Source organism: Aethalodelphis obliquidens, unplaced genomic scaffold (assembly GCF_003676395.1).
Source record: "Aethalodelphis obliquidens isolate GAN/ISIS:26980383/991018 unplaced genomic scaffold, ASM367639v1 scaffold18, whole genome shotgun sequence".
NCBI lineage: Eukaryota > Metazoa > Chordata > Mammalia > Artiodactyla > Delphinidae > Aethalodelphis > Aethalodelphis obliquidens.
The window spans coordinates 9410288-9436712 of NW_020837962.1; the positions used below are offsets into that span (position 1 = coordinate 9410288).

General features: G+C 53.0%; 2 protein-coding genes across 11 annotated transcripts; one reads left to right on the plus strand and one right to left on the minus strand.

Annotated features, from left to right (window-relative positions):
- The first annotated feature begins 652 nt into the window (after positions 1-652).
- On the plus strand, positions 653-13985 carry EEF2KMT (eukaryotic elongation factor 2 lysine methyltransferase). Of its 7 annotated transcripts, XM_027117468.1 has the most exons (9): positions 684-790; positions 1846-1947; positions 2660-2722; positions 4618-4698; positions 5528-5629; positions 10046-10179; positions 10263-10558; positions 11867-12016; positions 13738-13985. In XM_027117468.1, the coding sequence occupies exons 4-9, from the start codon at positions 4639-4641 to the stop codon at positions 13836-13838; spliced, it is 843 nt and encodes a 280-aa protein (XP_026973269.1). In that variant the 5' UTR covers positions 684-790; positions 1846-1947; positions 2660-2722; positions 4618-4638; the 3' UTR covers positions 13839-13985. The 7 variants fall into 7 exon arrangements, with proteins under 7 accessions (XP_026973267.1, XP_026973268.1, XP_026973273.1 ...); XM_027117466.1 differs by lacking the exon at positions 1846-1947 and having other exon boundaries at positions 653-790; XM_027117469.1 differs by lacking the exons at positions 684-790; positions 1846-1947 and adding an exon at positions 1101-1593.
- Positions 13123-25953, minus strand: ALG1 (ALG1 chitobiosyldiphosphodolichol beta-mannosyltransferase). 4 transcript variants are annotated; one of them, XM_027117462.1, is made up of 13 exons: positions 25720-25953; positions 24706-24783; positions 24465-24568; positions 22499-22647; positions 20932-21021; positions 20484-20594; positions 19613-19734; positions 19392-19430; positions 19010-19069; positions 18151-18261; positions 16906-17020; positions 15930-16005; positions 13123-14817 (listed from the first exon to the last, which is right to left on the minus strand). In XM_027117462.1, the coding sequence occupies exons 1-13, from the start codon at positions 25919-25921 to the stop codon at positions 14686-14688; spliced, it is 1389 nt and encodes a 462-aa protein (XP_026973263.1). In that variant the 5' UTR covers positions 25922-25953; the 3' UTR covers positions 13123-14685. The 4 variants fall into 4 exon arrangements, with proteins under 4 accessions (XP_026973263.1, XP_026973264.1, XP_026973265.1 ...); XM_027117463.1 differs by having other exon boundaries at positions 22499-22661; positions 24465-24548; positions 25720-25936; XM_027117464.1 differs by lacking the exon at positions 25720-25953 and having other exon boundaries at positions 24465-24548.
- Positions 25954-26425: the final 472 nt, after the last annotated feature.

Consider the following 26425-nt stretch of genomic DNA (forward strand, 5'->3'; position numbering starts at 1 on the left):
CCCCGTGTACGCGGCAGTTTGCCAACCAACACCTTTGCGTCGGTGCCTTTTACCAAGGCGAGAAAAGTCTGCGAAAGTCTGAGCCCACCGGCCCACAGACCTGAGGAGTCGCCCGCACCCGAGGCTGAGCTTGAGGGCGCAGTCCCAGAGGGGTTGGGGGAGGGCTAGGATTAAGCCCAAGGGACGACGCGTCTGCCCAGAGGGCTCCTGCCAAAAAAGACCCTCGAGAAGGCTCTGGAAGAGCGAGAATGGTTACCTGGCCCTTGGCCTGACTGGGAGCTCTCGCCGCCCTGCCCAGCGGAACCTGGCGCCAAACCCTGACTCCGCCCCCACCGAAACCCTGGCCACGCCCCTTCCGACCCTGGTCCCGCCTCCCAGGCCCCAAATCTGCCCCAGAGCCCGCCTTCAGGGCCCGCCTCCAATTTTCCCAAGTCCCGCCTCCCAGGACCCCTGCAACGCCTCGACCCACCCCCACCCCACCTCCGCACGCACCTCCGGCTGGCACCGCCTGCTGAACCCCGGCTCCCTACCTAAGCCCCGCCTCCCTACCTAAGCCCCGCCTCCCAGGACCCAAGGGGCGCCTGGCCCCGCCCCAAGCCCCACCCCGGCTCCGCGCGTTGCCTCGGGCCGCCTCCCGGCGCAGCCTCGCTCTCCGCTTCTCTCGGGCAACGCCGGGGCCCGTCCCCGACCCGCCATGGCGCCTGAGGATAGCGCTGAGGCTGCGCCCCTGCTGCGAAGTTTCGAGCGCCGCTTCTTGGCGGCGCGCGCCCTGAGCTCTTTCCCCTGGCAGGTGGGCGGTGGGGAGCGCGGAAGGCGGGAGGGGGGCGCCGGGGTCGCGGTGGAGCGCGGTGTCGCGCTGGAGCGGGGCTCCGGGCTCACCCCTGCTCGCCCCGCCACGCGGCGGCCTCTGCTCCCTCGCGGGCCCCGGCATCACGTCCGGTTCCCCGGGCATCGCTGGGGCCAGCGCGGGCTGGCGGCGGGGAGCAGGAGGTCCACCTCAGCACCCTTGGGCCCACCCTGCGCTCAGCCCCCAGCTCCGTCCTCCCCTGGGCCCTTCCCGCCCTCCGCTGTCTCTGTAGACCGAGTCCCACGAATTGAAGGAATGCGGGGTTTCCTCCCAACTCCTTTTTTCGCTGGGTTTTTAGGGTCATGGACAGTTTGTGCCTTTTTTTAGCCAGTTATTATCCTGGCCATTGGGTAACAGCTGCTGCTGCTCATTTAAACAGCCCACGTCCTCAGGGCAGCGGGAGACCACGCTGCGTTGAACTCAGCGACCAGGTCACAGACCCCTCAGGCCTGGGTGTTCTCATCTGTGTCAGCAGCATTGGACAAAGCCCTCTCAGAGGCAGCTGATGGAAGAGACAGGGAGGTACAAAACAGTCCAGGAAAGAGACGAAAGCTCACTTCCCTGCCCTGGGGACCTGCCATTCACACAGAGGCGCATGGCCGAGGCAGCAGCTTCTTTCTGCCAAGTCCAGGGCTCTAATGACGCTGCGTCCTTTATAATCCATAATTCAAGTGCGGTGAACCCACTGGGATGACTCAGTTTGAACATATATTCCTCCCCAGGTCTGCCCCATCTTAAGAGTGGAGGTTAGTCATTTGTGTTTCATTGACATAAACCATTTAGCATTCTGGGAGATCATTTCCCGTCAGAAAGGAATGTGTACATTTTTTAACCCCAAATTTAAACTTTCATGACAGCATCCATTGGGCCCAATTCATATCGACTATAATTGTTCATGAGTGAGTGCTTACTCTGCACCAGTCCCATGCTAAGTGCTCACTTAGGCTCACCCACAGCACCCATGTGGTGAGAACTGTTCTTACCATTGGTTTGACTAGAAAAGAAGTTGACAGCAGCATTGGAGCACTCAGACCTGGGAGACAGACAACCTGCTTTGAATTCTGGCCCTGCCCCACCCCACACAAGCTGTGTGACCTTGGGCAAGTGACTTCGTCTCTCTGTGCCTTTATATTCTTATTAGTAAAATGGGGGTATAATGATGCTTAACCTCATAGGGCTGTTGTCAGGATTACATGAATATGTGTTAGCTAGTACTTTTTATTCTGTCAACGAATGTTTACAGAATGCCTTCCACAAGCCAGGCACCAGTATCAGCAGAATACAGACAAAGCCCTGATTAGATGGGAGAGCCAGAGAATAAACAAGTAAATGAATAAGCAAGAAAACACGGGGAGATGATGGTGGCTGGAAAGTCAATAAAACAGGGAAATGCATCAATTTAGGAGAGTCGGGAAGGCCTTCCAAGGAGGTGACAGGAGCCGGGACCTGAACAGTGAAGCAGCCATCCTGCCGTGGAAAGGTTTCAGGTTGCCCACCAGGTGTTAATGCTCTGGCTCCCCCTGTAATTCCAGTTCAGCCACAGAGCTGGTCTGTGACCCAGGCAAGGCTAAGCTGCCAGGGCTAATGCAAACCAAGAGTCTGTCTTCTGATGTTCTTTCTCTGACTCATCCAGGTGTAACCCGGAACTTCTCAAGGTCAGGCTTTCAGCTGCCTGTGCCTTCCACATCATTTGGCCCCAGGTCCCTGGGGAGAGATCACTTAGCACTTTGCCAACATGTCCCATTGCATGTTTAATGTTCCTGTGATAATGCCCTTGAGATTTCTTTCTCTTCCCCCTCTCTCTTTGAATAGAGCCTAGAAGAGAAATTAAGGGACTCATCAGGTTCTGAGCTGCTGCTGGATATTTTGCAGAAGGTAAGAATCACAGAATCACTGGAACGCATCAGTGGCCTGATTTGCCCATGAAGACGTAACAGGTGCACACGTATCCTTTAAAAAGAAAGACGCTGCATCTGGGTGTGAGTACCTCAGACAGCTCCGGCTCTTTTGTTTTCTTAGATAAAGACATCAGAATATACAACAAGCTGCATGAGAGGAGGGAACCTGGGGGATGTTTTTTTAAACCGTCCACAGAGAAAGTGGAGATGACAGCTGTAGGAACATCTTCTAGCATTTGCTAGCTGCTCAGAGACTTTTTTTTTTTTAACGTTTAAGGGGAAAAGAAGCAGGCAAGTCTTGCCCACCAGTGTGTCTTTTCTAGTTGTGGATGGGCCCCTGCTTTTTGTAGGTGGGGTTTGGACTCTAAGGTGCATCTGGGTGTGGGTAGAGGAGGGACCACCACTCTGCCCGGCCTGTCCCACTCTGCCTGCCCCTGGCCATGTGGGTCAGGTGTACATCACAGTGCATCCGGGCTCTCTACCCTCTTACGGGTCATGAATCCTTCTGAAAACCCAAAGGTGTGGACACTACCCCAAGGAAAAAATGCTCCAGAAGAGTACATTTTGTGTACAAATGCATGGGAATCATACACACCCCTCCAACCACTGGTCCTGTCCAAAGAGCCCAGGGTCAGAATTCCTGTCTGGAGGGTGAACCAAGAGTATCCATCTGACCACCGTGTCGAGAAGATGCACAAGCTAGGGAAGATTCCCAGGAGATCCAGCAGTTCAGGACTGTGAGCTCAGACCTCTCGGAGGCCATTGTCATGCAGTCTGCTCTGATTTTTCACCCCAAGGTTAAAACCTAACACCCGCCAAGCCCCTGAAGAGTTGTGTGGACATTTTGTTGCCCTTGAGTAAAATCACGTCCCTCCGGCCAGCAGGTCCCATGTGACACAGGCCCTACTCTCACTGTTCCCGTCCCCTGCCCTCCCTCCCAAAATGCCAGGTGGGGGCCTGCACAAGCTACCCAGCTGCCTGGAACTCATTCCCCTGCTCTCTGCTTCTCTCAACTTCAGCCGAAGTGTTGCCCTCAGAGCCCCCATCCCTCTCCACTACATCCCAGGCAGAGTCCCCACCTTCCTCTGTCCTGGTCAGCGCAGCACCCCACCCGGGGGTGTGATCTCCAAGAGGGCAGGTGCTGAATCTGCCTTGTCATACCATTTGGAGCTCTCACCCCTTCCATGGAGCCAGACAGTCCCACATTTGTCCTCACTACAAACTCTAGTTCCTGCTGGCTGCTCTGGGAAGGGGGATGTCTTAGTCCTGCTATAACAGAACCCCACAGACTGGGTGGCTTGTGAACAACAGGAATTTATTTCTCACAGTTCTGGAGGCTGTGAAGTCCAAGATCAAGGTACCAGGAGATTCAGTGTGTTGTGTGGTCCCACTTCCTGGTCCAAAGACGCTGTCTTCTTGGCTATGTCCTCAGATGACAGAAGGGGCAAGGGAGCTCTCTGGGGTCTCTTTTATAAGGACACTAATCCCATTTATGGGGGCTTTACCCTCATAACCTAATCACGCCCCAAAGGCCCCACCTCCTGATATCATCTCAGTGGGTGTTAGGGTCAACATGTGAATGTAGAGTGGACACAAATATTCAGTCTACAGCAGGGTGTTAGCCTGAGTCCGTATGCCCTATGTTCCTGCCCAGAAAGGGCATTAGAAACACTGCCATGGTCTGTGCCACTGTAGTGGAGAAATATTTTTAGGAAAGGGCTTATATGTTAAACTCTTTCAGATGCATAAGGGTCACCCAGGGCCAGAATTCCAGGAATCGGATAACTGGGGTTTGCCCTGTATTCACTTGAAGCTCATGGGAGACTTAAGGTGGAGTCTCTCCAGCAACCCACACTGTGTTCCTCGTCACAGACCGTGAAGCATCCTCTGTGCATGAAGCATCCACCCTCAGTGAAGTATGCCTGGAGTTTTCTCTCAGAGCTCATCAGAAAGGTCAGTGATGGGCACTGGCCATCTGGTAACCAGGCAGCATCTAGGACTTGGCTGGCTCTCCAAACGTGGGCTTTGCCTGTTGGAGCCCAGATCCATCCCATACTCTTTGCCTGCTCTACAGATCCCCGTGTAGCAGGGGGCTCCCTGGGCAACTGCTCCCAGCTGAGTTCCACCAATGAGAAGCCATGGAGGGAGGGAGGAAAGGAGGGGCCAGGGTACTTCCTCTGTGCTTTGAGGGGTCTCCAGCAGTGGCTGCATCTCCTCTGTGGTCCTGGTCCCCCATGGAACCTTCCCACTCCTACCAGGAACCCCTGAATGTGGGAAATGCCACCTTCTCCTTCTGTCCTGCCAGCTCTCACATATCCCATTTCTCCTGCCCTACACTACACCTCACCCTCACCCTCTCTACACCTCTCTTTGAGGTCCCCCAGGTCCCCCCACCAAGTGATCTGTATTAAGTCAATCACATCCCAAGTCTCCCCTCCAAATTTGGTGAAAATCCTCCAGCCATTTTTACAAGTCATAGTAAAAGCAAACAGGTGGGGGCTTCCCTGGTGGTGCAGTGGTTGAGAGTCTGCCTGCCGATGCAGGGAACATGGGTTCGTGCCCCGGTCCGGGAAGATCCCACATGCCGCGGAGCAGCTGGGCCCGTGGGCCATGGCCACTGAGCCTGCGCGTCCAGAGCCTGTGCTCCACAACGGGAGAGGCCACAGCAGTGAGAGGCCAGCGTACCACAAAAAAAAAAAAAAGCAAGCAGGTGGAACCTTGGTTTGATTCACGAGGGTCAACTTAATCCTTTTGCTGAAGCTCTCGCCCTGCCCGCCCCCAGCACGAGGCTATCCACACGGAGCCTTTGGACGAGCTGTACGAGGCGTTGGCGGAGGTCCTGACGGCCGAGGAGCCCACCCAGTGCCACCGGAGCTACCTGCTGGTAGGAGACATGCGCCCTCCTCCACACACACACAGTTGATTCAGGCTCCAGTCAGCCTCATGTGGCTTCAATCCTGACTCCTCAGCTCTGTAGTCTTAGACGAGGTCAGTTAACCTTCCTGAGCCTCGGTTTCCCCACCTGTAAACCAAGCAGTTCAACAAATAACACCTGTCTTACGGGGTGACTGGCATTAAATTAGGTAACACACATGAATTGCACAGCAGCGATCTGGCGCTCAGACCTCAATAAATATTTGATGGATGGATGTTACAGGACAGCTGTCTCTCCCCACTGTCCACTGCCACCATCACCAGGCTGACCTGGTGCTTGGCCTTCTCACTGGTCACCTGGCTTCTTACCCCACAGAAGTCCATTCTACACACAACAGTTTTTGTTTTCTTTCTTCTTTAACCTTTTATTTTAAAACAAAGACACAGAAAACCATGCAAAAGAATTAGATTATCGAATTGTTGCAAGGCGGCCACCACGGTAACTGCCAATCTAGCCAAGGACTTGGGCAGCCAGCCCACAAAGCCCTCATTTGACCCATCCCAGCCCTCCCGCTCTTTCAGAGTAATCACTGAGGTCGTACCACTGCCATGTGCACCTCTGGGCATAGTCTTGCCCATTAACTAGGTCTGGCTCAAAATTTCCCTTCATCCGCAGGTCCCCCCAGCTCTTCCTGGCAATTTGGCCTGGACAGCTTTCCACAAGCTGGCTTTTTGTCGCACACACATGGTGCTGTTCAGCTTGTTCCTCTGTCCTCTGTCCCCCAAAAATTGGCGGCTGGATTCACAGGCCCACTCGGACTCTTGTCTGTTTGACCCCTTTGGCAAGAAAACAGCCTGGGTCCTAGAAGTCACGTCATCTCTTTTTTTATCCTCTTCATGGTAGCACTTGTGGGTGCTTAAAGCTTAGACTCATTAATTCATTGAAGGATGCAAAAAGGTGATTTTTCTTATTTATTTATTTATTTGTTTATTTATGGCTGTGTTGGGTCTTCGTTGCTGCTCACGGGCTTTTCTCTAGTTGCAGTGAGCAGGGGCTACTCTTCGTTGCAGTGCGCAGTCTTCTCATTGCGGTGGCTTCTCTTGTTGCGGAGCACAGGCTCTAGGCACACGGGCTTCAGTAGTTGTGGCACGTGGGCTCAGTAGTTGTGGCACACAGTCTCAGTTGCTCCATGGCATGTGGGATCTTCCTGGACCAGGGCTCGAACCCGTGTCCCCTGCATTGGCAGGCAGATTCCTAACCACTGCACAACCAGGGAAGTCCCAGTGATTTTTCTATCATTTTGTTTTCATTCATTAGCTGGAGAAATTTTATAAGGAAGTGCCTCCTTTCATCCGTATTTGGTTACCTACTGGTACAGCTAGTAGAGGAAAGGCAGAATACAGACTTCTTTCCTTTTCAAGATAGTGAATTGGTTTCCTGTCATTCCCAGTAGGGGTTCAAACCATTGCAAATCGCATCGTTACTGAAGCTCAAAATGTGCTATTTTGAGTCACTTCAAATAGGCTTCTTTTTTTTTTTTTAAGTAATTTTATTTTATTTATTTTTGGCTGCATTGGCTCTTCACTGCTACGCATGGGCTTTCTGTAGTTGTGGCAAGCGGGGGCTACTCTTCATTGCGGTGCGCAGGCTTCTCATTGCAGTGGCTTCTCTTGTTGTGGAACACGGGCTGTAGGCGCACAGGCTTCAGTAGTTGTGGCACGCAGGCTCAGTAGCTGTGGCCTGCGGGCTCTAGAGCATAGGCTCAGTAGTTGTGGCGCACGGGCTTAGTTGCTCCACGGCATGTGGGATCTTCCCGGACAATGGCTCAAACCCGTATCCCCTGCACTGGCAGGCAGATTCTTAACCATTGCGCCACCAGGGAAGTCCCCTCAAATAGGCTTCTGGGTCCTTTGACATCACCTCATAGTTTTCTTACTTTAGTTTATGTCAAGCTTTTCCAGACTCATCTTGTATGTTTCCTGCCCCAGACCTGGAATCAGCCATGTCTTCAAGAAGCCCTAGTTTCTTTTAGTGGGAAATGATATTTAGAGACCACAGTCTGGGCATTAGGGATGATCATTGCTGCTGTCTAGGCCTTTCCGCGGACAGAGCTAGGATATGGGTGGAGATACATATCCATACTTTTTAAGAGAAAATACCTCATGAGTCCATATCGATGTTTCTGATTCAGGATCAGAAGGGTTTTCACTCAGCCTCTTCGGCATTGGATCCCTATCTCCTTTCTTCTGCTCTGGAAATTTTGGTTCTCAAGAGCATAGGGATGATGTTAGGATATCCCCCAACTGCCTTTGGCTTATCCCATATTATTCGTGCGTGCAGCGATCTCAGAACAACAGCACTAATCCCTCACACCAACTGTGGTTACTGAAAACAGCATAAATTTTTATATGTGCCACCCTCATTCTCCCTACATAGACATCATAGAGCCGTTACATAGTATTACCACAAACTAAGCAGCTCAAAGCAACATAAATGTGCTATCTTCCAGTTCTGTAGGTCAGAAGTCTGCTGGACTCAGCTGCTTACTCTTCTTTGAGTCTCACAGAGCTAAAATCAGGGTATCTGTAGGACTGGGCCCCCGGGGGAGGACCATTCCAGGCCCTTCAGGTCATTGGCACAATTGCGTTTTCTGCAGCTGCAGGAATGTGATTCCATTTCCTTCCTGGCTCTTGGCCCAGGATTGTTCTCAGCTTCTAGGAGCCGCCCTGTCCCCCTGACTCATGGCCCCTTGATTCCAAAGCCAGCAACCACCTCAAATCCCTCCTGCCTCTTTTTCTTCTGCATCTCCCAAACATCAGCCCTGATGATTAAATCGGGCCCACTTGGATAATCCAGGATCATTTCCCCATGTCACGTTCTGTAACCTTAAATGAATCTTCAGAGTCCCTTTGCCAAGAAGCACAGCACAATCACAGGGTCCAGGGATACGGGTGGAAACATTACCGACCTCAGGCACATACCGTAGTCTGTTACTTTTCAGTCTCTGTATTGGTCCGTATATTGATGTCTCTGTAGCCATTTTGGTTGTCTCAAGTTCATTTTCTAGGAGGTTCTTTAAGAAGGGCTCGTCGGATGGACCTTCCCGGACTTCTTGCATGTTGATAACAGATTGAGCCATTTTTACTTGAATCTTGACTCACACCTTCTCTCCCTGAGTCTCTTAAATATATTCCTCCACTTTCTTTGGCATAAAGCATCATTGTGCAAAAGCCTGATGATAATTTAATTTTCTTTCCCTTTTATGTCACATGCCCTTTTCTCTTAGATAGCCAAAGCATTTTTTTCTTTAAAGTCCAGTAATTCTATTAGACTACGTCTCGAGGTTGTGATCGTTCTGAGTCAGTGACCTCAGGTGCAGTGTATACTCTTTCAATATTCATTTCAAATCTGTTTGTTTTCTCAGGAATGCTTTCTTGAATTATAATTTTTAGTATTTGTTCTTTGCTTTTGTTTCATTAAAGGTACCTAAAAATTTGTGGCTTAAACAACAGAAATTTATCATCTCACAGTTCTGGAAGCTATAAGTACAAAATCAAGGTGTCGACAGAGTTGTTTCTTTCTGAGGCTGCAGGGAAATGATGTGCTCCAGGCCTCTCCTCAGCCTGCAGATGGCCATCTTCTCCCCGCGTGTGTGTCCTAATGTCCTATTCGTATAAGGACACAGTCAGATTGGATTAGGGTCCCCTTATGTCTGTATTTTAACTTGATTCCCTCTATAAAGACCCCATCCTCAGGAATTCCCTGGTGGTCCAATGGTTAGGACTCCGTGCTTTCACTGCCAAAGGCAGGGGTTCAATCCCTGGTCGGGGGAACTAAGATCCCGCAAGCTGCACGGTGCAGCCAAAAAAGGAGGAAAAAAAGACCTCATCTCCAAAAAGGTCACATTTCGAGTTGCTGGGGCTTAGGACTTCAGCATATGAATGTTGGGGGGAAACGATTGAACCCATGACAATCTCTTAATTTCTTTTTGATTTTTAAAATTTTGCTCCTTTTCACTTCCTGTTTCTCTTTAAGGTTTATCTGTTTTTATGTTTTGGTTTGTTGTTATGCTCATGCTTTTTTGAGTAGCCTTTATTTCTGAAATGATGTTTTCTGTTATTGTCACACATTTCTAAGTGTTTCGAGTAGCCATTCAGGCCTTGCCTCGGGGCCCTCACACCCCCACTACCGGAGCAGGCAGGTTCCCTCCTAGGTGGGCTCTGGGGTCACTGTCCTCGGGTCTACCACATGCCCTGTTGCTTCCCTCTTCTGTCCCCACTGACACGTTGAGCTCACGAGGGTTGTGTCACCTGCTCAGAACCCGCCAGTGGCTCCCCATCACATTTAGACTCAAATCCTAATTCCTTATGTGATCCACACCTGCCCTGGTTGCTGGATTAATTCTCTCTCCCTGTTTCTTCCTAGCCCTCCGGGGACTCTATCACACTCTGCGAGAGCACGGCCATCATTTCCCACGGCACCACGGGCCTGGTCACGTGGAATGCCGCGCTTTACCTGGCAGAGTGGGCCATGGAGAACCCAGCGGGCTTTGCTCATAGGTGACCTGGGGGTGCAGGGCTGGGCACCAGGGAGGTTTGCCACAGGGGGATCACAGACACAGCCGCTTCTCCCTGTCATGCAGGACTGTCTTAGAGCTTGGCAGTGGAGCCGGCCTCACGGGCCTGGTCATTTGCAAGATGTGCCGGCCCAGAGCATACGTCTTCAGCGACTGTCACAGCCATGTCCTCGAGCAGCTCCAAGGGAACGTCCTTCTCAACGGCCTCTCATTGGAGCCAAATGTCGCCGCCCTGGCCCAGCACCCAGAACACGACACCGCCGATGCAGAGAGCCCCAGGGTGATGGTGGCCCGGGTGGACTGGGATGTTGTGACGGTCCCTCAGCTTGCTGCCTTCCAGCCGGACATCATCATTGCCGCAGGTACCGCCCAGCTTAGGCCACTGGAGTGTGGCCTCCCTGAAGCTCCACCTGGCTTTCAGTGCCGGGAAGGGGACCACCTTCCAGCCAGTGAGTGAGCCACCTTCAGTGAGCCACCTCCCACCAGTGAGTGCTGCCTGGTGGGAGGAATGACGGGATTTGGGTCGTGTGGGCCTCCAGGGTGACATCAAAGCACAGAGCGTGCCTCTTGGGTGCCCTAAGCCACAGCCCTCCCATTTGAGACAGTGGCCATGCCTACTGCCACGCTAATGGTCCATCCTATAAAGGAACCAGCTCTTCCCAGCAAGGCCTGCGATGAACAGAACAGGCCCCAGGGCACCAGACTAGGGTGACCAGTCTTAGCCAGGCCACAACCCAGCGGACAGACTTCACGTCCCTCTCCAGCAGCCTGAGGGAGGCCTCTCAGTTGCCATCCAGAACCTAAATGAATAGGCCAGAGCAGCCCCACAAAGCAAGGGAGCTGAGCTGGCCCCACCTACACCCCCTGTCTTCAGATGGGGGTGGAAGTGGCCACAGCAGCCTTGTCCTTTCAGGACCACAAAGAACGGCATGATCCTGATTCCTCTGCATGCCCTGGGCCAGGCCGAGGGTCAGGGAAGGAGCTCTGGGTGGCCCCACCTCTGTCAGCACCTGCTTCCTTCTCCGTGCATGCTTGTGTGTCCCTGAGGCCGAAGGCGCTCTGCCTGTCTATCTCTGTCCTAGGTCCTCAAAACGAGTCCCACAAGGAGGGACCACCCACTCTGGTGCAAGGATGGGACCCTTGAGGGAAGGGGCATATGGTGTGGGCACCAACGGGACCGTTGCCCTCCACGGCGCTCACCCAGCCCCATCTGGCCGATGGTACTGTGCTCTGGCCTGGCCATGGCCCTGAGACCCAGGCCCAGAGCGGCTGGAGCACAGAGGCTAAGCAGCTCATCCCTGCAGGCCCAGCTGGTGGGCGGGAGGGGGCTTGCCCCCCCAACAGGAAGGAAACAAGAAGTCTGAGGCAGTCAGGGTTTGCTTCATTAAGCATCTTCTAAACAGGCCATAGGCAGAGAATTGATTTTTTCTTTTAAAGGAACACCAGCGAGTCCTGGATATTTTTCATGTGTTGCAGTGTCTTTCAGCAGCTTTCTCTGCTAAGGGTTTTTCTTTTTACCCCCGTAATTTTCTTACCGTCCAACAGCACGAACCTAATAGAACTGCTGCTTTCCAGGCCTTCACCCTGCTGCCCATGTCAGCACAACCCAGAGGCCTCTATCCTGGGGTCCTGGAGGAGCCCCTTCCAGTAACCTGGGGTTTTTATTGCAGATGTGCTATATTGCCCAGAAACTGTCCTCTCCCTGGTCGGGGTCCTGCAGAAGCTCTCTGCCTGCCAGAAGGACCAGCGGGTTCCTGACGCCTACGTTGCCTTCACCATCCGCAACCCGGAGACATGTCAGCTGTTCACCACGGAGCTGGGTGAGCCCCGGGCCCCTGGCCGGGCTGCTGGCTCTGAGGGGCTGCCACCCAGGCCTGCAGGGCCACTGCACTGGCCACACACAGGACTCCAGGGAGGCAGAAATCAGGAAAGTAAAAGAATGGGGCCCTGGAGACAAGCCAGGAAGCCCCAGACCACAATGTGCTGGGCCAACGACCCCCCACCCTCCGCCCAGGAGGTCAGCAGAGGAGCCAGGGCCAGGGAGTTGGTGCTCTGGGGAGGAGATGGCTGACGTGGTGATCTCAGAAGTCTGAGACCAGCAGTCCTACTGTGTGTTTAGGGCAGGTTTTCAGAGACTTCAGGCCTCAGTTTTCTTGCCTGTAAAATGGAAAGGATGGTGGATGCCAGCTGGTATCAGGGTAGATGAGTTCTGGCCACACAGCAGTCAGGTGCAGGCTCTGGAGGTGGGTCCCAGGTGGAGCTGGGCCACCCCTCTCCAGGTCTTCATTCATTGTACAGCAGAAACATCCACCTCAGAGGTGGAACAGGGCTGGCACGAAGGGTGTGCTCGGGAAAACGGCAGCTGCTGTTACTAGATCAAGCACACAGTAAATGGAAGAGTGAGGGATGCTTTAGAGAAGGGGGTGGGGTCTGCCTGAGTTGCCACTGCTGCAGGTGGGCACTGTTCTCAGACCTGACCTGCGTCAGCCCCTCTAGCACCTGTTGCGGGGGGGGTGCTGCCATCCTCTGTCCCACCCGTGAAAACACTGGGGTGCAGGGCAGCTGAGTAATCACCCAGGCACCCATGGACTGAAGCCAGGCAGCTGGCTCCCACTCTCCACCCCCCACCCCATGACCCCCACTCTGCAGTCCTCACCACGAGCCAGGCCTGATCAGGGTTTCCCACACATGACTGGGCAGCAGTGCAGAGCCCTGTGCTTGCCCCAATCCCCCACCCCCCAAACAAAGCTCTCCCACAGCTGCCTCTGCTGACAGAGAGGACCAGCGCCCACCCTATACAGCGTGTCCCACTGACAGCGGGTGTTCAGCCTCGAGAAATAACGAAGTCCTTCAGATGCTTATGTGAAAAAATATCCAAGCTGTATTTTAAGAAAGCTGAGTGCTAAACAGCATATACAGTATAAACTCATTTTTTAAGCTCATTTTTATTTTAAAAAAATAACTGTCATGTTAATACACATATGGGGAAACTCCATACACACCAATTAACATTATTATTAACATGTTATACCCGGATGGTAGTATCATGACACTTATACACTGTATGTCTAGTATTTCACTCTTATAAATACTAATTTTTCATTTCTAAAAAACTGATGACAAAACAATTCTTACCAGGGGCTCGTCAGACATCTGTGCTTACACAGAGGACGTGAGCCCCTCTGATACAGGTCCAGCCTCTGAAGGCACCAGGCTGAGCTGTCAGGCAGACGTGGGTTCAAACCTCAGCTCCTACTGAGCTGTGCCCGGTAACAGGATGGAGGACCCAGACGGGGCCATGACTTTCCAGGGATGCACACGGCCCAGTGGGCAGACACAGCAAACCTGGCTGCTGTGAGCTGCTTACAAATGGGATTCCTGGTCCCACCCCTGGAGGCTGATTCCAGGTGTCTGGATGGGGCCTGGAAATCTGTAGTCTGTACCCCCCCACACCCCCAGGCCTATCCCAAAGCCCCACACTGATAGGGTGGTGTCCCATCCCCAAACCCCACATCCTGAGACGCGTATGTTCTGTCTCCAGGCCGGGCTGGAATCCCGTGGGAAGAAGTGCCTCGTCACGACCAGAAACTGTTTCCCTACGAAGAGCACTCGGAGATGGCAATTCTGAAACTAATGCTGTAGATTTATAAATGGTTTTGAAGAATAATGTGAAAATTAAATCACTGTTCTGGAAAGAATGTGATAAAACTTGCACTGGACTTGAATGTTTGAAGAATGTTAAATTCTGAATCGGGAACCACAAACTGTTCGAATAAAATATAAACTGTTCAAGCGTGTAGACCCCTCTCTGCCAGCTGGCTTAGTCCTTAAGAAAATCACCATAAATCAGAAATGAAATTTTTGGCTCAGAGATAAGCATTTCATTCGCGCAAATAAAAAAACAAACCAAGTATGTTCCCCCCAACCTGGACGCAAATCCCTCGCGGAGCCGAGCCCGCTGCACACGTGGCACATCTGACTGCCCTTGCAGGGCGGTGGGCTGCAAAGTCTGTTTTCAAGGCAGGAATCAAAATATTAGGGACACAACCAAGCAATTCTGGGAAAGGCAGACACCAGGAGACAAAACAAGGATGCAGAGATGTTCAGGACGACACAAATAACAGAAAAGTCATAAACTGGGGAAAAGAAAGACTCATAAGACAGGAAGAGAAAAGAGAGAAGGGATTCAGAGCCTCCAAAGATGAAAGCAGGCTAAGCCAGCTTCCTGGTCAACAAAAACTCCTGATTATTAAAAGTAACTTCATTCCCCAGGCAGTGCCCACTGCCAGCCTTTCAGCTTCCATCCACCAGGAGACGCTGATCTATAGAGTCTGCCCAGGGACTGGCCAGCAGTGGCGGCTGTGAGGAGGGGAGTGTGGGCCAGCTCCTGGGGAGGAAGATGAAAGGTAAGGAGGGGTGTCAGCTTGAGGGTCTCTCTATGATGTCCAGCACAGCACACCTCAGGAGTTTCAGTCGTTGGCCCGAGGGGTCACGTGTCCGTAATCAAAGGGAGCACTGTCCGCTTCCAGCTCTCATCCCATCGAAGCTGCTCTGACTCCCGGAGGTTCTTGCAGAACTGGTTCAGTTTGCCAGCAGGATCAGGAAACTTTGAGAAAAGCATCTAGAAGACCAGAACTACCTCATCACTGCTTCCTGCCCCCACCCCAGGTTCCACCCCAAGCTGCCCCTCCTCCTTCCCAGCAGCCCAGGCTTCTGCTGCACCCCAAGCCCAGATGCCAGGCCAGTCATTCTGCCAAAACCCTGCCTCCTTCACCGCACTTCCAGAACCACCACCAGTGTCCTGGGGTCTCCAACGGGACTCCCGCTCTGGCCCAGCTTCCACACCAGGCCTGGCTAACTAACCCTTCTCAACAGCTCTGTCCCCAATGTCCCTGACCCAGCAAGCCCCCCTCCCTCACCAGGCACAGGGGAGCCTTCATGGCCCAGCTACGCTCTATCTCCTGCTCTGCTCCGACCTGACGGCACAGCCAAGCTGCAGTGTTCACCATCCACACCCCATGCTCTGCCGGCAGCCCCCCGCCTCTGCCTCTGCAATGCTCTGCTGTTCCTTCCACCAAGAGCTGGCCTCTACCCAGCACTGTCCTGCCCACGTACTGAGAACTAGGTGATGCCTGCGTTCTTTCCAGCTCTGCTAAACTAAGGTGTCTGCAGACGCCAGCCTGTGGGCTGCATGCAGCCCTCCGCCTGTCTTTGTAAATAAAGTTTTATTGGAACATAGCCACACCCCTTCATCCACAGATTGTGGATGCTTTCACGTTACAACAGAGTTGAGTAGTTCTGACAGAGACTATGGCAAAGTCTAAAATGTTTTTTTCTGAGCCTTTCCAAAGTCTGTTGCCCTTGGTCTCAATGATCAAGAATGATGACGTGTTACTTTTTGTAATTTGTAGTAAGAAAGAAGTATCCTTTGAAGATGCCCACCCATCTCATAAGGCCGGTCCAGGAAGCTCCCTCGCTCCTCACTCTCCCTTCTCAGATCCAATCACCCCCTAAATGGCACAGTCCACCTGGCTCTAGCATCATTGTGTGGTGTGAGCTCCATAAACCCAGACGGCAGGTGGGGCGAGCCCTGATCCCTCCGGGGCCCAATGGGGCCCAGCCTCTGAGACCGCTGCCCGCTCACCCATACACAGCCCAGGGCCACCCACCCAGCTGCAGGAACAAGGAATCTCCAAAACCCTGCAAGCCACAGTGTGGGAGCAGACACGCTACCTGCAGCTGAGCTGCCAGCTCCTCTGAGTCCTCGAAGACCAGGCCGTTTTCCTCGTGTTTCACAAGCTCGTGTAAGCTGCAGAGAGAATCAGGGGAGGTCTGAGAGCTGCCTGGAGGAGATACAGAACCCAAGGTGCCCACCTGCTCCCCCCCAATTCCACCCCACCCGCAGGCTAAGCTGGAGGCAGGAACAGTCTGGTTTCAGGAAGCCTGTTCTTAGATTTGGCATCTGAATAGAAAAAAGACCTGGCAGGATACACATTAAAAATCCAAACCAATTTGGGGAAGGAGGGACAGTAAAGGGGTATGTGGACTTTTTGTGCTACATGCTCTCTTCAGTGAGAACGTTCTTAGTAAGTTCTGCCTTTTTTTTCTTAATTCCACAGCAGAGAAAACAGGTAAAAGGCAGCCCTGCTGGAGGCAGGCTCAGAGGTGATCAGGGGGTTGATCCCAACACTATCTGAACCCGGGCTCCAACATCCTGGATTTCCCATTCAGAAGCTGGCTCCTCAGCTCATGGTGGGGCCACTGTTTCTAGAACCGTTTCTAACACTACCGTCTCCAAATGCCCTCTCCTGCCCATCTTTGCCAGGAAGAGCGGAGACAGAAATACACTCATTCAACTGATTCGAACACAACTACATGAGATCAGACTAAAGGGACAGAGAGAGAAATAAGTCCATGTGAGCTGTGCAGGCAATTCCAGCCACCATTGCACCCTGTGAGCACAAGCCCCCAAGTAGAGTACTTAAGACTCCAATTTTTATTCAACACGAGTTCTAACTGGAAGCCACCCTGTCTGGTGGGGCCCAGCCCGCCCACAGGGACCAGAGGGCTCCTGCTCCCTCTGGGTGGCAGAGCTGCACAGATGGGGAGGTGGAGCCCTCCAGGAAGCTTTCCCGGGCAATTCTGCTGGTTCCCCCCAAGCTGCTGATTTGATAACCTAACCCTGGGAGGACTAGGTTTCTGCTCCTACCACTGGAAGTTCACGGCACACACAGGCAGGCAGCACCCGAACATGTCCACCACCTTCATGGGCAGGTCCAGGCCACTGGAGGACCGGTGTAGGCAGACGCCCAGGTCCGCAGACCCTGCAGGGCGAGGATGAGGGGGCCATCAGCTCTGGCTGTGCGCCCGGTGACCACACATCCTGCAGGACTGTGGACCGAGGCCTGCGGGGAGGAGTGGAAAGGGGGTGATAAAGTCCCCAACCCCACATACGACTGCCTGGGGTTGGCCGAGCAGCCTGGCAGGAGGCTGGGACACGGAGGTGCTTCCCACCTGCCGCTCCTGGCCTCTCGGCCCTTTCTGAAAATGACCTGCCCGTCACCAATGTTTTTCTTTAAACTGACCCCCTTTTTCTCCTTAACCACGCTGTATTTTAAAAGAAGCCGCAGCAATGATTGCTTAATGGGTTCTGAGTTTCTACTTGGGGTGATGAAAATGTTTTGGCAAGAGACAGTGGCGGTGACTGCAAAACACTGTGAGTGTAATTAATGCCACTCAATTGCATACACTTAAAAATGGAAAAATGGTTAAAATGGCAAATTTTGTTATGTGTATTTTATCACAATAATTAGAAAAAGAACCCAAAGCAGACCCAACAGAAAACCAGCTGTCGCTGTGAATATAAAGCCAAGGAAGCAACCGTACATCACTCAGTGCCGCTGGAGCTCCTGCCTACAAAGGCTCCCCGCCTCCCACTCCGGAGACAGCTTAGTGGCTGCTGAGACCTATAGGCACCCAGCCAATAAGCCCTCCCCGAGGGATCAACAACGCAAGAGAAGGGAGGGCTGCCCCTTCACACTGGGAGAGTCCACACTGTTTACCTCGTGGTCTCTGTACCTCCCAGACTTGGGAATTGACCCCAACCCAAGCCCCGCCCAGCCCTTCTGCCCAAGGGAAGAGCAGGGTGAGTGGAGGGCGTGGAGGCCAAGAGCACTCCGACGGAGGTAACCTTGGCAAACAGGCAGGGAGGTGGCACACCAGGAAACAGCCTCGTTCTCCCAGAGTCCAGCCAGGGTCCATCCCAGCCTGAGACCTACGTGTGTAGGGCCCCTGAGCAGACAATGGCTTGAAATCATTAAAGGGTTAAAAAAACAAAGAATATGCAAAAGAACCTGGTAAAACATTCATTATCTGGCCCTCTTCAGAAAAACTCTGTCCCCTGCCCTCAGGTACTCCCTTATAAACCCCAGCCCTCCCCCTGCAGGCCTCTTACCTAGAAGCAAGGGGTAGTCCTCGGCCTCCAGCCATGGGGTACAGACCTGGATGTGCTGGAAATGCTTCTGGCAGATGAGGCGGCTGTAATACTCCTTCAGAGGCCCTTTGCCTTACAGAGAAAACCGGAGTCACTGCACTGGGCCCACGTCTGGCCCTGTCCCCCAGCCCCAGGCCTGAGAAGCCCCTGCAAGGGCGTGAGCAGAAGGCCCACAGGCAGCAGCTCCAATCAGGCCCCTATCCAGACCCCTTCCAGAAACGACCCCCAAGGGGTGTGCACCTCGACTGCTGAGGCCATGGCCGTTCCCCCAGCAGGCCTTGGGCTGGGAACACAGCCAGGATAAACTCTGGCCAGGCACCAGAGTGCCCACCAATACAGCTTCTCACACAGATGGCCCCTGTGCCCCGCCCAGATCCCCAGGTGGCACAGCATGAGCAGTGGGCTCCTGCCGCCCCTGGGCGTCCAAGGGCCTGGAGGAGAGGAGTGTCCAAGGTGGGGCAGCTGGCTGAGGACCCTCCTCCTCCAACCAAATCTCCTCTGCCTCTCTCTCTTCACCCGGCTCCTTTGGAAACAGTTTGACATTGGACAGCAGACTCTCATTTTTAAAAAAAAAGATACGTGGAAACCACTGTGAAGTAGAAAGCTCAGAATCTCTGAGGTCACGCTATCTGAGATTGAAATCTAGACTCCATGCTCTGCCATGAAGCCCTTCTGAGCCTCAGCCTCCCCGTCAAGCTGGTGTAGAAAACCATACATCACAGAGTTGGGGTGAGAATTAACGAGACAACAAACATCACAGGCCTGACATGCCTCCACTGCCCCGTTTGATACAGGAACAGGGATGGTCCCAGGTGGGTACCTGTTATAACACAGACCAGAGGAGGGAGCCTTTCTCCATCGTCGATCAGCTGTTCGAACTCTGTGTTTAGGAAAATAAATACATGATAACCAAGATCATGTAGTCGGGTGAGTGAGGGGCTGATGCGAGGGGATGGGGGAAGGGAGAGGAGGAGGGAGCACTGCTCCCAACCATGCAATCCCTTCTCCTGGAGGTGGCAATTCAGAGCTAGGCTGGTCACTCACTGACCCAAAAGGGGACTCACGCCTGCCACCTCCACCCAGTGGCCCTGGCCCTGGGGTCAGGAACACTCTGCCAACAACACCACGCAAGGCCAGGCGAGCATCCTGCAGCTCAGCAGCCCCCCGACAAGCCCAGCTCCTGGTCACAGCCATACACCTACTTTCTAATGCTGCCAACAGGATGGAGAAGTCTTCATCCTCTACGGGAAAAGAGAACCGAGTGTCACGGGCCAGTTTCTAGATGCCTCCCCACCCAGCTCAATGTGCTCCCCTTTCTCATCGAAGCCCCAAATACATGTGGGGTGCACGCCTGGCAGCGGCGAGAACACAGGCTCAGCCAGGTGCTCATACAAGCCCCAAGCGCCCGGGCGGGTCCTGAGACCTGTCCAGCTCGTGCTGCTGACCAAAAGGGCCGGCCGCCCAGGAAGGCAGGTCACTGTTCCACTCTGGGCATCCCGCTCCGTGAAGGCCGACCTCTCCATGCCCGAGTCCGAGGGTTCTGAACTGAAGGAGCAGAGAGAGCCCGTGAGCTGCCACAGAGCAGGCCCTTGGGCCCGAGAACGGCCATTCTCCCACCAGAGTGAGGCCCGCAGGCTCCCAGTTGTTGGGGTGCAGCCACGTCAGAGCCACCAGGTGGCCCTACCACCCAAGGTCTTGGGCACAGACCTGCACCTTGCTTTCTCTCTTATCTGTATTTATGTGTTGCTAGGTGCTGAGGTCGCAACGGCAGACAAGGCCAACTCAGCCCCTGCCTTCACAGGGCTTACTGTTCTAATCATCCCCTAGACTTAAGATGAGGACGCTGTGACCCCTCCAACTGCCCCCATGTTACTGAGAAGAACAAAGACCAGCTGTATGGAGAGCCGCTCAGAAGGGCTCTCCTTACCCCTGGGAGATGCCCAGAGAACACATAGGTGCACAGACCCCGCCATGCGGTCAGGAACCACTGGCAGGAGGGTAAGGACACCCACAGCCTAGTACAGGGCAAACACTTCCTTAAAGGGCCAAAGAGTAAACACTGTAGGTTTTGGGGAGCCATACGGTCTCCATTGCAAAGCCCAGCTCTGCTCTTATAGTGTGGAACTAGCCAAGGACAACATGTAAATGAATGAACGTGCTGTGTTCCAATAAAACTTTATTTACAGAAACAGGCAGCAGGCCTGCAGCCATAGTTTGCCATCCCCTGGATTAGATCTCCAGGTCAGCAGCGAGCATAAAACAAGGCAGCTGAAAGCTGAAGACAGCAGACTTACCAGGCCCTGAATGCAGAGTAGGTGCGGCTCAGCTTCATAAAGAGCTGGTGTTGCAGGTCCAAAGGTGTCTCTTTAAAGAAAGATGCTGGCTTGTCGTAGACAGTCACAGCTCTGCAATGAGATCATTGGGGGGCTCTAGGGAGGGGTGAAGAAAGGCCTAAGGAACATAAGACCCAGAAGTATCCAGAAGAAGAAGGGTGCTTAGGTATCCAAGTCTCAACAATAAGCTTTAGAATTACTTGGAGAAGCACAGAGAGAATTTCTAACATGAACACTTCATGGACCATCTGGCTGGCTGGGAAAGAAACTCTAGCTTCCTCCTCCCTCAGCCTCCCCAAACCAGTAACCACCTCCCGGAACCCTGGGAGCTCCCAATGCCTTGCAACATGACACAGCAGCTGGGAGTCAACGGCGCTGGGAGGGACCCCTCGTTTCCCGAGGCCCCTACTTGATGCCCCAGTTCTCTGCCAGGTCTTCCCGCATCGCATTGGTCACACACAGGTTCAGGTGGGACAGGCGTCCGCAGAGCGTCTCATACCTGAAAAGACATATCAGTGGTCAGCCCAGAGCTCTCTGGGCCAGGAACCACCACCCCAGCCCCATGGGACTCAACACCTTATGATACAGAAGAGGCCGCAGAGCTGGGATCTCCCAAATCAGGTCACTGGCGAGGCACCTTCCCCATGTTTGCACAGAGTTCTACCACCTGTACTATTACCTCCCGCACACCTTTCTTTAAATCAGATTGCTTTTCAGCTTAAATACAATTACTTTCAAGAGAAACCATATATCACTACAGAATGGAAAATCCAGTCTCTCTTGCCATAAAATGAAGGACAAATACAATAAAATCTTGTTATTAAATCTCAGCCACACTGCACTATTCCCTGCAAAGGCTGTGGGGCTGAGGCTTACTCCCAATGGGTTACAAAGGGAGTTTAGCAAATGCTAGAAAGGCGTTATCAACAGATTAGCTCCAAACGGAGACTTGAGCCCTGGTGACAGGGCAGGACTGAAAAAGAACTGGAAATGAACAGGGTTATTTCGCGTGTGTAGGTACCACGGCCTGTTCCTCACTCAGGATGCAGAGAAAGCTCTGGAGCTGGACTGCCTGGGATGGAATTTTGGAGCTCACATGTATTAGCTGTGTGGCAAGTGACATGAGGGCTCTCGGTTTCCTGGTTTGTAAAAAGACAGCGATCACAGGACACCCTTGCTGGGCAGCACTGGAGTCTGAATGGGATAAAGGCTTGGCCTGAGGCCTGGCATGCAGCAAGCGCTCACTGACTGCTGCTGCGACCACCACCCACGAATGACCCACCAGGGGAAACGCCACAGCCGGCCAACAGCTTGAGGCTGCAAGTCCACACCGAGGCAGATGGTATAACTCGGACTCAGAACACAACATTGCTTCCTCCTCCAGGTCCAACCTGCTCCCAAGGCCCTTCTTCCCTCTCCCTGTCGCATCAACTGCAGCAGACTGTGACCCACATCCCCGTCTGCCAGCAGCAGTCCCCAGTTTCCATTTGGGTATCTGGTACGGGTTCATCTGGGACCCCAGCTCTCCAGTGGAGCACTTGTCCCAAGCCTGAGACAGCGGGGTACTGAAGCCCCCCAGGCTCAGAGGGCGTCAGAGGACGCCAGGTGCGCAGGAGCCAACCACAGGCCTGCTCTCTCCACTGAGCCTGGTGGGGTGGGGATGAGAGCGAGGGGCTTCCAGAGCCTGAGAAATACCTCTAGGAGGAAGTGTGGAGAGACATGAGAGGGGTCCTGATGACACATTTTTTGAGCTCAAAGTCAGCCATTTCTCAGGACTTTTCAGTTTCATGGGCCAACAAATGCCCTCCTTTGCTCAGGCCTGTTTCTATCACTTGTCACCAGCGTCAGTCCAACTCCCCAGCCTTGCCCTCACCCCCACAGGGCACACGGGAATCAGCTTCCCCGGGTCTCCGCACCGGCCCTTCTTCCCACCACAGTTTGGGGACAATGTCGGCACCCTCATCCCAGACTCTCACCACTTGGCCAGCAGAACAAGGGGGTGGCCGGGGCCGTGCACCAGACCCATAATGGAGTAGCCGTAGTTGTGCCAGTCAATGACGAGCTTGCTCCCACAAAGGCAGCCTGCAAACCAGCACACGGCAATGGCGGGCAGGCCTGGAGGGTTCTGAGAAAGAGAGACTTGAAGGAAGAGAAGGAAACCAGACCACGGTCAAGAATAAACCAAGTAAAAATAACGTACGTGGCAAAGAGTCAATTATCTTTACAGAGCTCTTGATAATCGATAAGCAGAAGAAAGACCCTCTTCCTCACCAAGAGGTATAAACAGTCATAAAAGAAAATTGACCAACCTGATAAGTCCAAGATCACTGATATTCAAGGAAACAAAAAATGGAACAAGGAGGTACCATTTTTCACCTATCAGAATGGAAACTCTAAAACACCTAATGATACCTGGTGGTGGTGAGGATAGGTGGAAGAGGCTTCCCTGTTAGGTGGGGAATAAACTGACCCAACCTTACTCTAGGACTATCCAGTAACACATCACAACATTTTAAAAGTGCATGGACTCTGACCAAGCACTTCCCGTCCTAGGAATTTATCCCAAGGAAGAAACAGAACCCATGCAAAAGACATATGTTCACTGATACTCTTCACCATACAATTTTAAAAGTAAAGGGCTTCCCTGGTGGTGCAGTGGTTGAGAATCCACCTGCCAATGCAGGGGAGACGGGTTCGAGCCCTGGTCCGGGAAGATTCCACATGCCACGGAGCAACTAAGCCCGTGTGCCACAACTACTGAGCCTGCGCTCTAGAGCCCATAGAGCCCATGCTCCACAACAAGAGAAGCCACTGCGATGAGAGGCCCACACACTGCAATGAAGAGTAGCCCCCGCTCACCGCAACTAGAGGAAGCCTATGAGCAGCAATGAAGACCCAATGCAGCCAAAAAAAATTAATTAATTAATTTTTTTTTTTAATTTTTAGGTAAAAAAAATCAGGAAGGGCTTCCCTGGTGGCGCAGTGGTTGAGAGTCCGCCCGCCAATGCAGGGGACACGGGTTCATGCCCCAGTCCGGGAAGATCCCACATGCCGCGGAGCGGCTGGGCCCGTGAGCCATGGCTGCTGAGCCTGCGCATCCGGAGCCTGTGCTCCGCAACGGGAGAGGCCACAACAGTGAGAGGCCCGCGTACCGCAAAAAAAAAAAAAAAAATCAGGAGGAATCTGAGTGCTCATTAAGATGAGACTAAATGAATACATTAGGATACATCTCATATCAGGATACAATACAGTCAATTAAAAGAAGGAGGGCTTCCCTGGTGGCGCAGTGGTTGAGAGTCTGCCTGCCGATGCACGGGACACGGGTTCGTGCCCCGGTCCGGGAAGATCCCACATGCCGCGGAGCGGCTCGGCCCGTGAGCCATGGCTGCTGAGCCTGTGCGTCCAGAGCCTGTGCTCCGCAACGGGAGAGGCCACAACAGTGAGAGACCCGCATACCGCAAAAAAAAAAAAAAAGAAAGAGCTTCTCTACGTTAAAAAGCAGTCAAGGTAAGAGGCTAAGAGTGGAACTCCAGAACTAGAGTGACAACCTGGTTCAAATCCTGACTCCAGCACTTCCTAGCTGTGTGACAATGGGTTACTTACAGAACCTCTCTGGGTCTAGGTTCCCTCATCTCTAAGTGTAGGTAACACAAGAACCTACTTCTCAGGATTGTTGTGAAGAATTAAATGAGATAATGCATGTAAAACACTTAGATATGTAACAAGTACAAAATAAGACTATCTGTAAAACACTGAAAAACAGAAGGGATGAGTACCATAAATAGAATGGACACATACCATAGGCTCCTACTCATGTTTTTAAAAGTTTATACACACACATGAGAATATGCATTTACCAATCTGTACATTTTTTAAAACTGGAAAGTAAAGAAAACTGTTAAAACAGTGGTTCTCACAGCGGGAGGTGGAGCTGACGCGTACCTGGAGAAAGATGTAAGCTGCTGGCTTCCTGCACATCAACTTCCACAGCAAGTGCACTGCCTGAAACACAACTTTGACTCCATACTGGAGAATATGGGGCCCAACTGCAAGTCAGAAAACAGCCATCACTAGTAAAGGAGTTCTTGGCAATTTGCAGATCCCCCCCACCCCACGCTCCCCGCCTTCCCCTCCCCCCACACACACACAGATTCAGAGATATCGGGAGTTGACTGCTTCCTACCTGCAAGTCTCTGAAGTTCTGTCAGACTCACAATCTGAATTCTGTCGCTCTGCAAGAGCTCATCGTGGGGTTTGGAGGCTGAAAAGAATGTCCCTTTTAATGTGCTGGAGAAGATGATCTAATTTAAAGTCAGATGATCCCCGCCCCACAGGCTGAATAGGGGACAGTGTTTTGGAACCTCTCTGTTCCTCAGTAGCCAGAACAGAGAATGAGGCCAGTTCTTGTCCAGATTCCACTAGACCACCCACAGAGGGAGGGCTGGAATCTTATCCATTTTTACTTAGCACAATGCCTGGCACATAGTAGGCACTCAAGCTAACCTAGATTCCCTGGATGGTGGAATTATCACACCATAGGGAGACCCCTAGGAAGTCTCACTCCAGCCCCTCACCCTGGGGTAGCAGACTCTAAACAGGGACCAGAGGCAACCAGTGCTATTCCTTTTTTCCCCTGATATGGGATAGCGCTACCTTCTAAAGATGTCAAAGTGGGGGAAGATGGAGGAGCAGACACCCCTGCCCCCGCACACTGAGGGAAAAACGCTGGACATCCTGCGAAAATGAAATACCTCCTGCCTGCAGAGTTCTGCGCTGAGGGTGAGGAACGGAGAGGAGACAAGTTGCCTGTCTTCTCAGACACTGCCTGACAAAAGAAGCCTCAGAGATGTGCTTACCAGCACTTGCCCTGGGGTCACATCCACCCGGGTTCCAGTCCATCTTTCCACTTACTAGGAATAAGTGAGACTATGCACTGAGTTCATTTAGCTTAGCACAGTCCTGGCATATGCCAGGTGCTCGATTAATGCTGACTGTTCCCAGGGACCCACCCAGCAGAGGCTGGGCAGAAACCTGGCAACCGCTGTCCAGGCCACAACCCGGCTCGTCCAACCTCGGAGAGCTGCCCGACGGAGGAGAGGGTAAAGGGGCGTCCCCGCCTCGGCCCCCGTGGGGCGGTCAAAGCCGAGGGTCAAAGGCTGAGAGAGCAGCCTCCCTCCCAGGCCCCCGGGGCACTCACTGCAGAACCCCAAGAAGGTCACGGAGAAGCCGCACTTGGCCAACGACAGTGCGTGATACTGCATGCGGGGACTGCGGCCCACGTCGCCCAGCACCACGACAATCACGTGGCGGGCCGCGCGCCCCCACCGCCAGCGCTTCCACGCCACCAGCACCAGCAGCGTCAGGGCCAGCGCCAGCAGGACCACGCAGGAAGCCGCCATCTTGGCGGGCCGGCAACCGTCACGTGACCGCGCTCCCGCCGGCTGTGCCGGCTGTCCGCAGCCGCAGACCGAGCCTCCTATAGGTGGGTGGAGAGAAGGGAGGCGGGGACGTGGTTCCCTGTTCCCTAAGCCGGGGCCCGCGAACCTCCAACCTGGGAGCGGAGGTTTAGTGGTATTAAGGTAAAGCTGTTACTATGTAGGGATCTAGGAACATTTTTTTCTTCAAAGTTCTAAGATAATTTAAAATATAGTGAGATAACAATTTGGATGAAACGCATAAGCATAATGTTGAGAAAAGAGACCAGCCAGAGTGCATACTGGCTGGTTCCATTATGTAAATCAAAACTACTCTTTACTGTTAGAAGTTAGAGGGGTGACCTGCCTTGGAGGGTCGGGGAGTGAGTGGGAGGGGGCAGTGGGGAGCTGGTGGGGGTGTCATGGTCTGTTTCTTGATCTGGGTGCTGGTAAGGTGGGTGTGGTCCATTTGGGAAAATTCATCAAAAA

Excerpts from the sequence above, each read along its gene's own strand:
- EEF2KMT (XM_027117466.1), top strand. The coding sequence starts at position 695 with ATGGCGCCTGAGGATAGCGCTGAGGCTGCGCCCCTGCTGCGAAGTTTC. Across the intron at positions 791-2,659 it reads TGAGCTCTTTCCCCTGGCAG|AGCCTAGAAGAGAAATTAAG; the intron begins GTGGGCGGTGGG and ends CTCTTTGAATAG. Across the intron at positions 5,630-10,045 it reads GCCACCGGAGCTACCTGCTG|CCCTCCGGGGACTCTATCAC; the intron begins GTAGGAGACATG and ends GTTTCTTCCTAG.
- ALG1 (XM_027117462.1), bottom strand. The coding sequence starts at position 25,921 with ATGGCGGCTTCCTGCGTGGTCCTGCTGGCGCTGGCCCTGACGCTGCTG. Across the intron at positions 19,735-20,483 it reads TACTCTGCATTCAGGGCCTG|TTCAGAACCCTCGGACTCGG; the intron begins GTAAGTCTGCTG and ends CTGCTCCTTCAG. Across the intron at positions 19,431-19,612 it reads CAGCAGCACGAGCTGGACAG|AGGATGAAGACTTCTCCATC; the intron begins GTCTCAGGACCC and ends CTTTTCCCGTAG.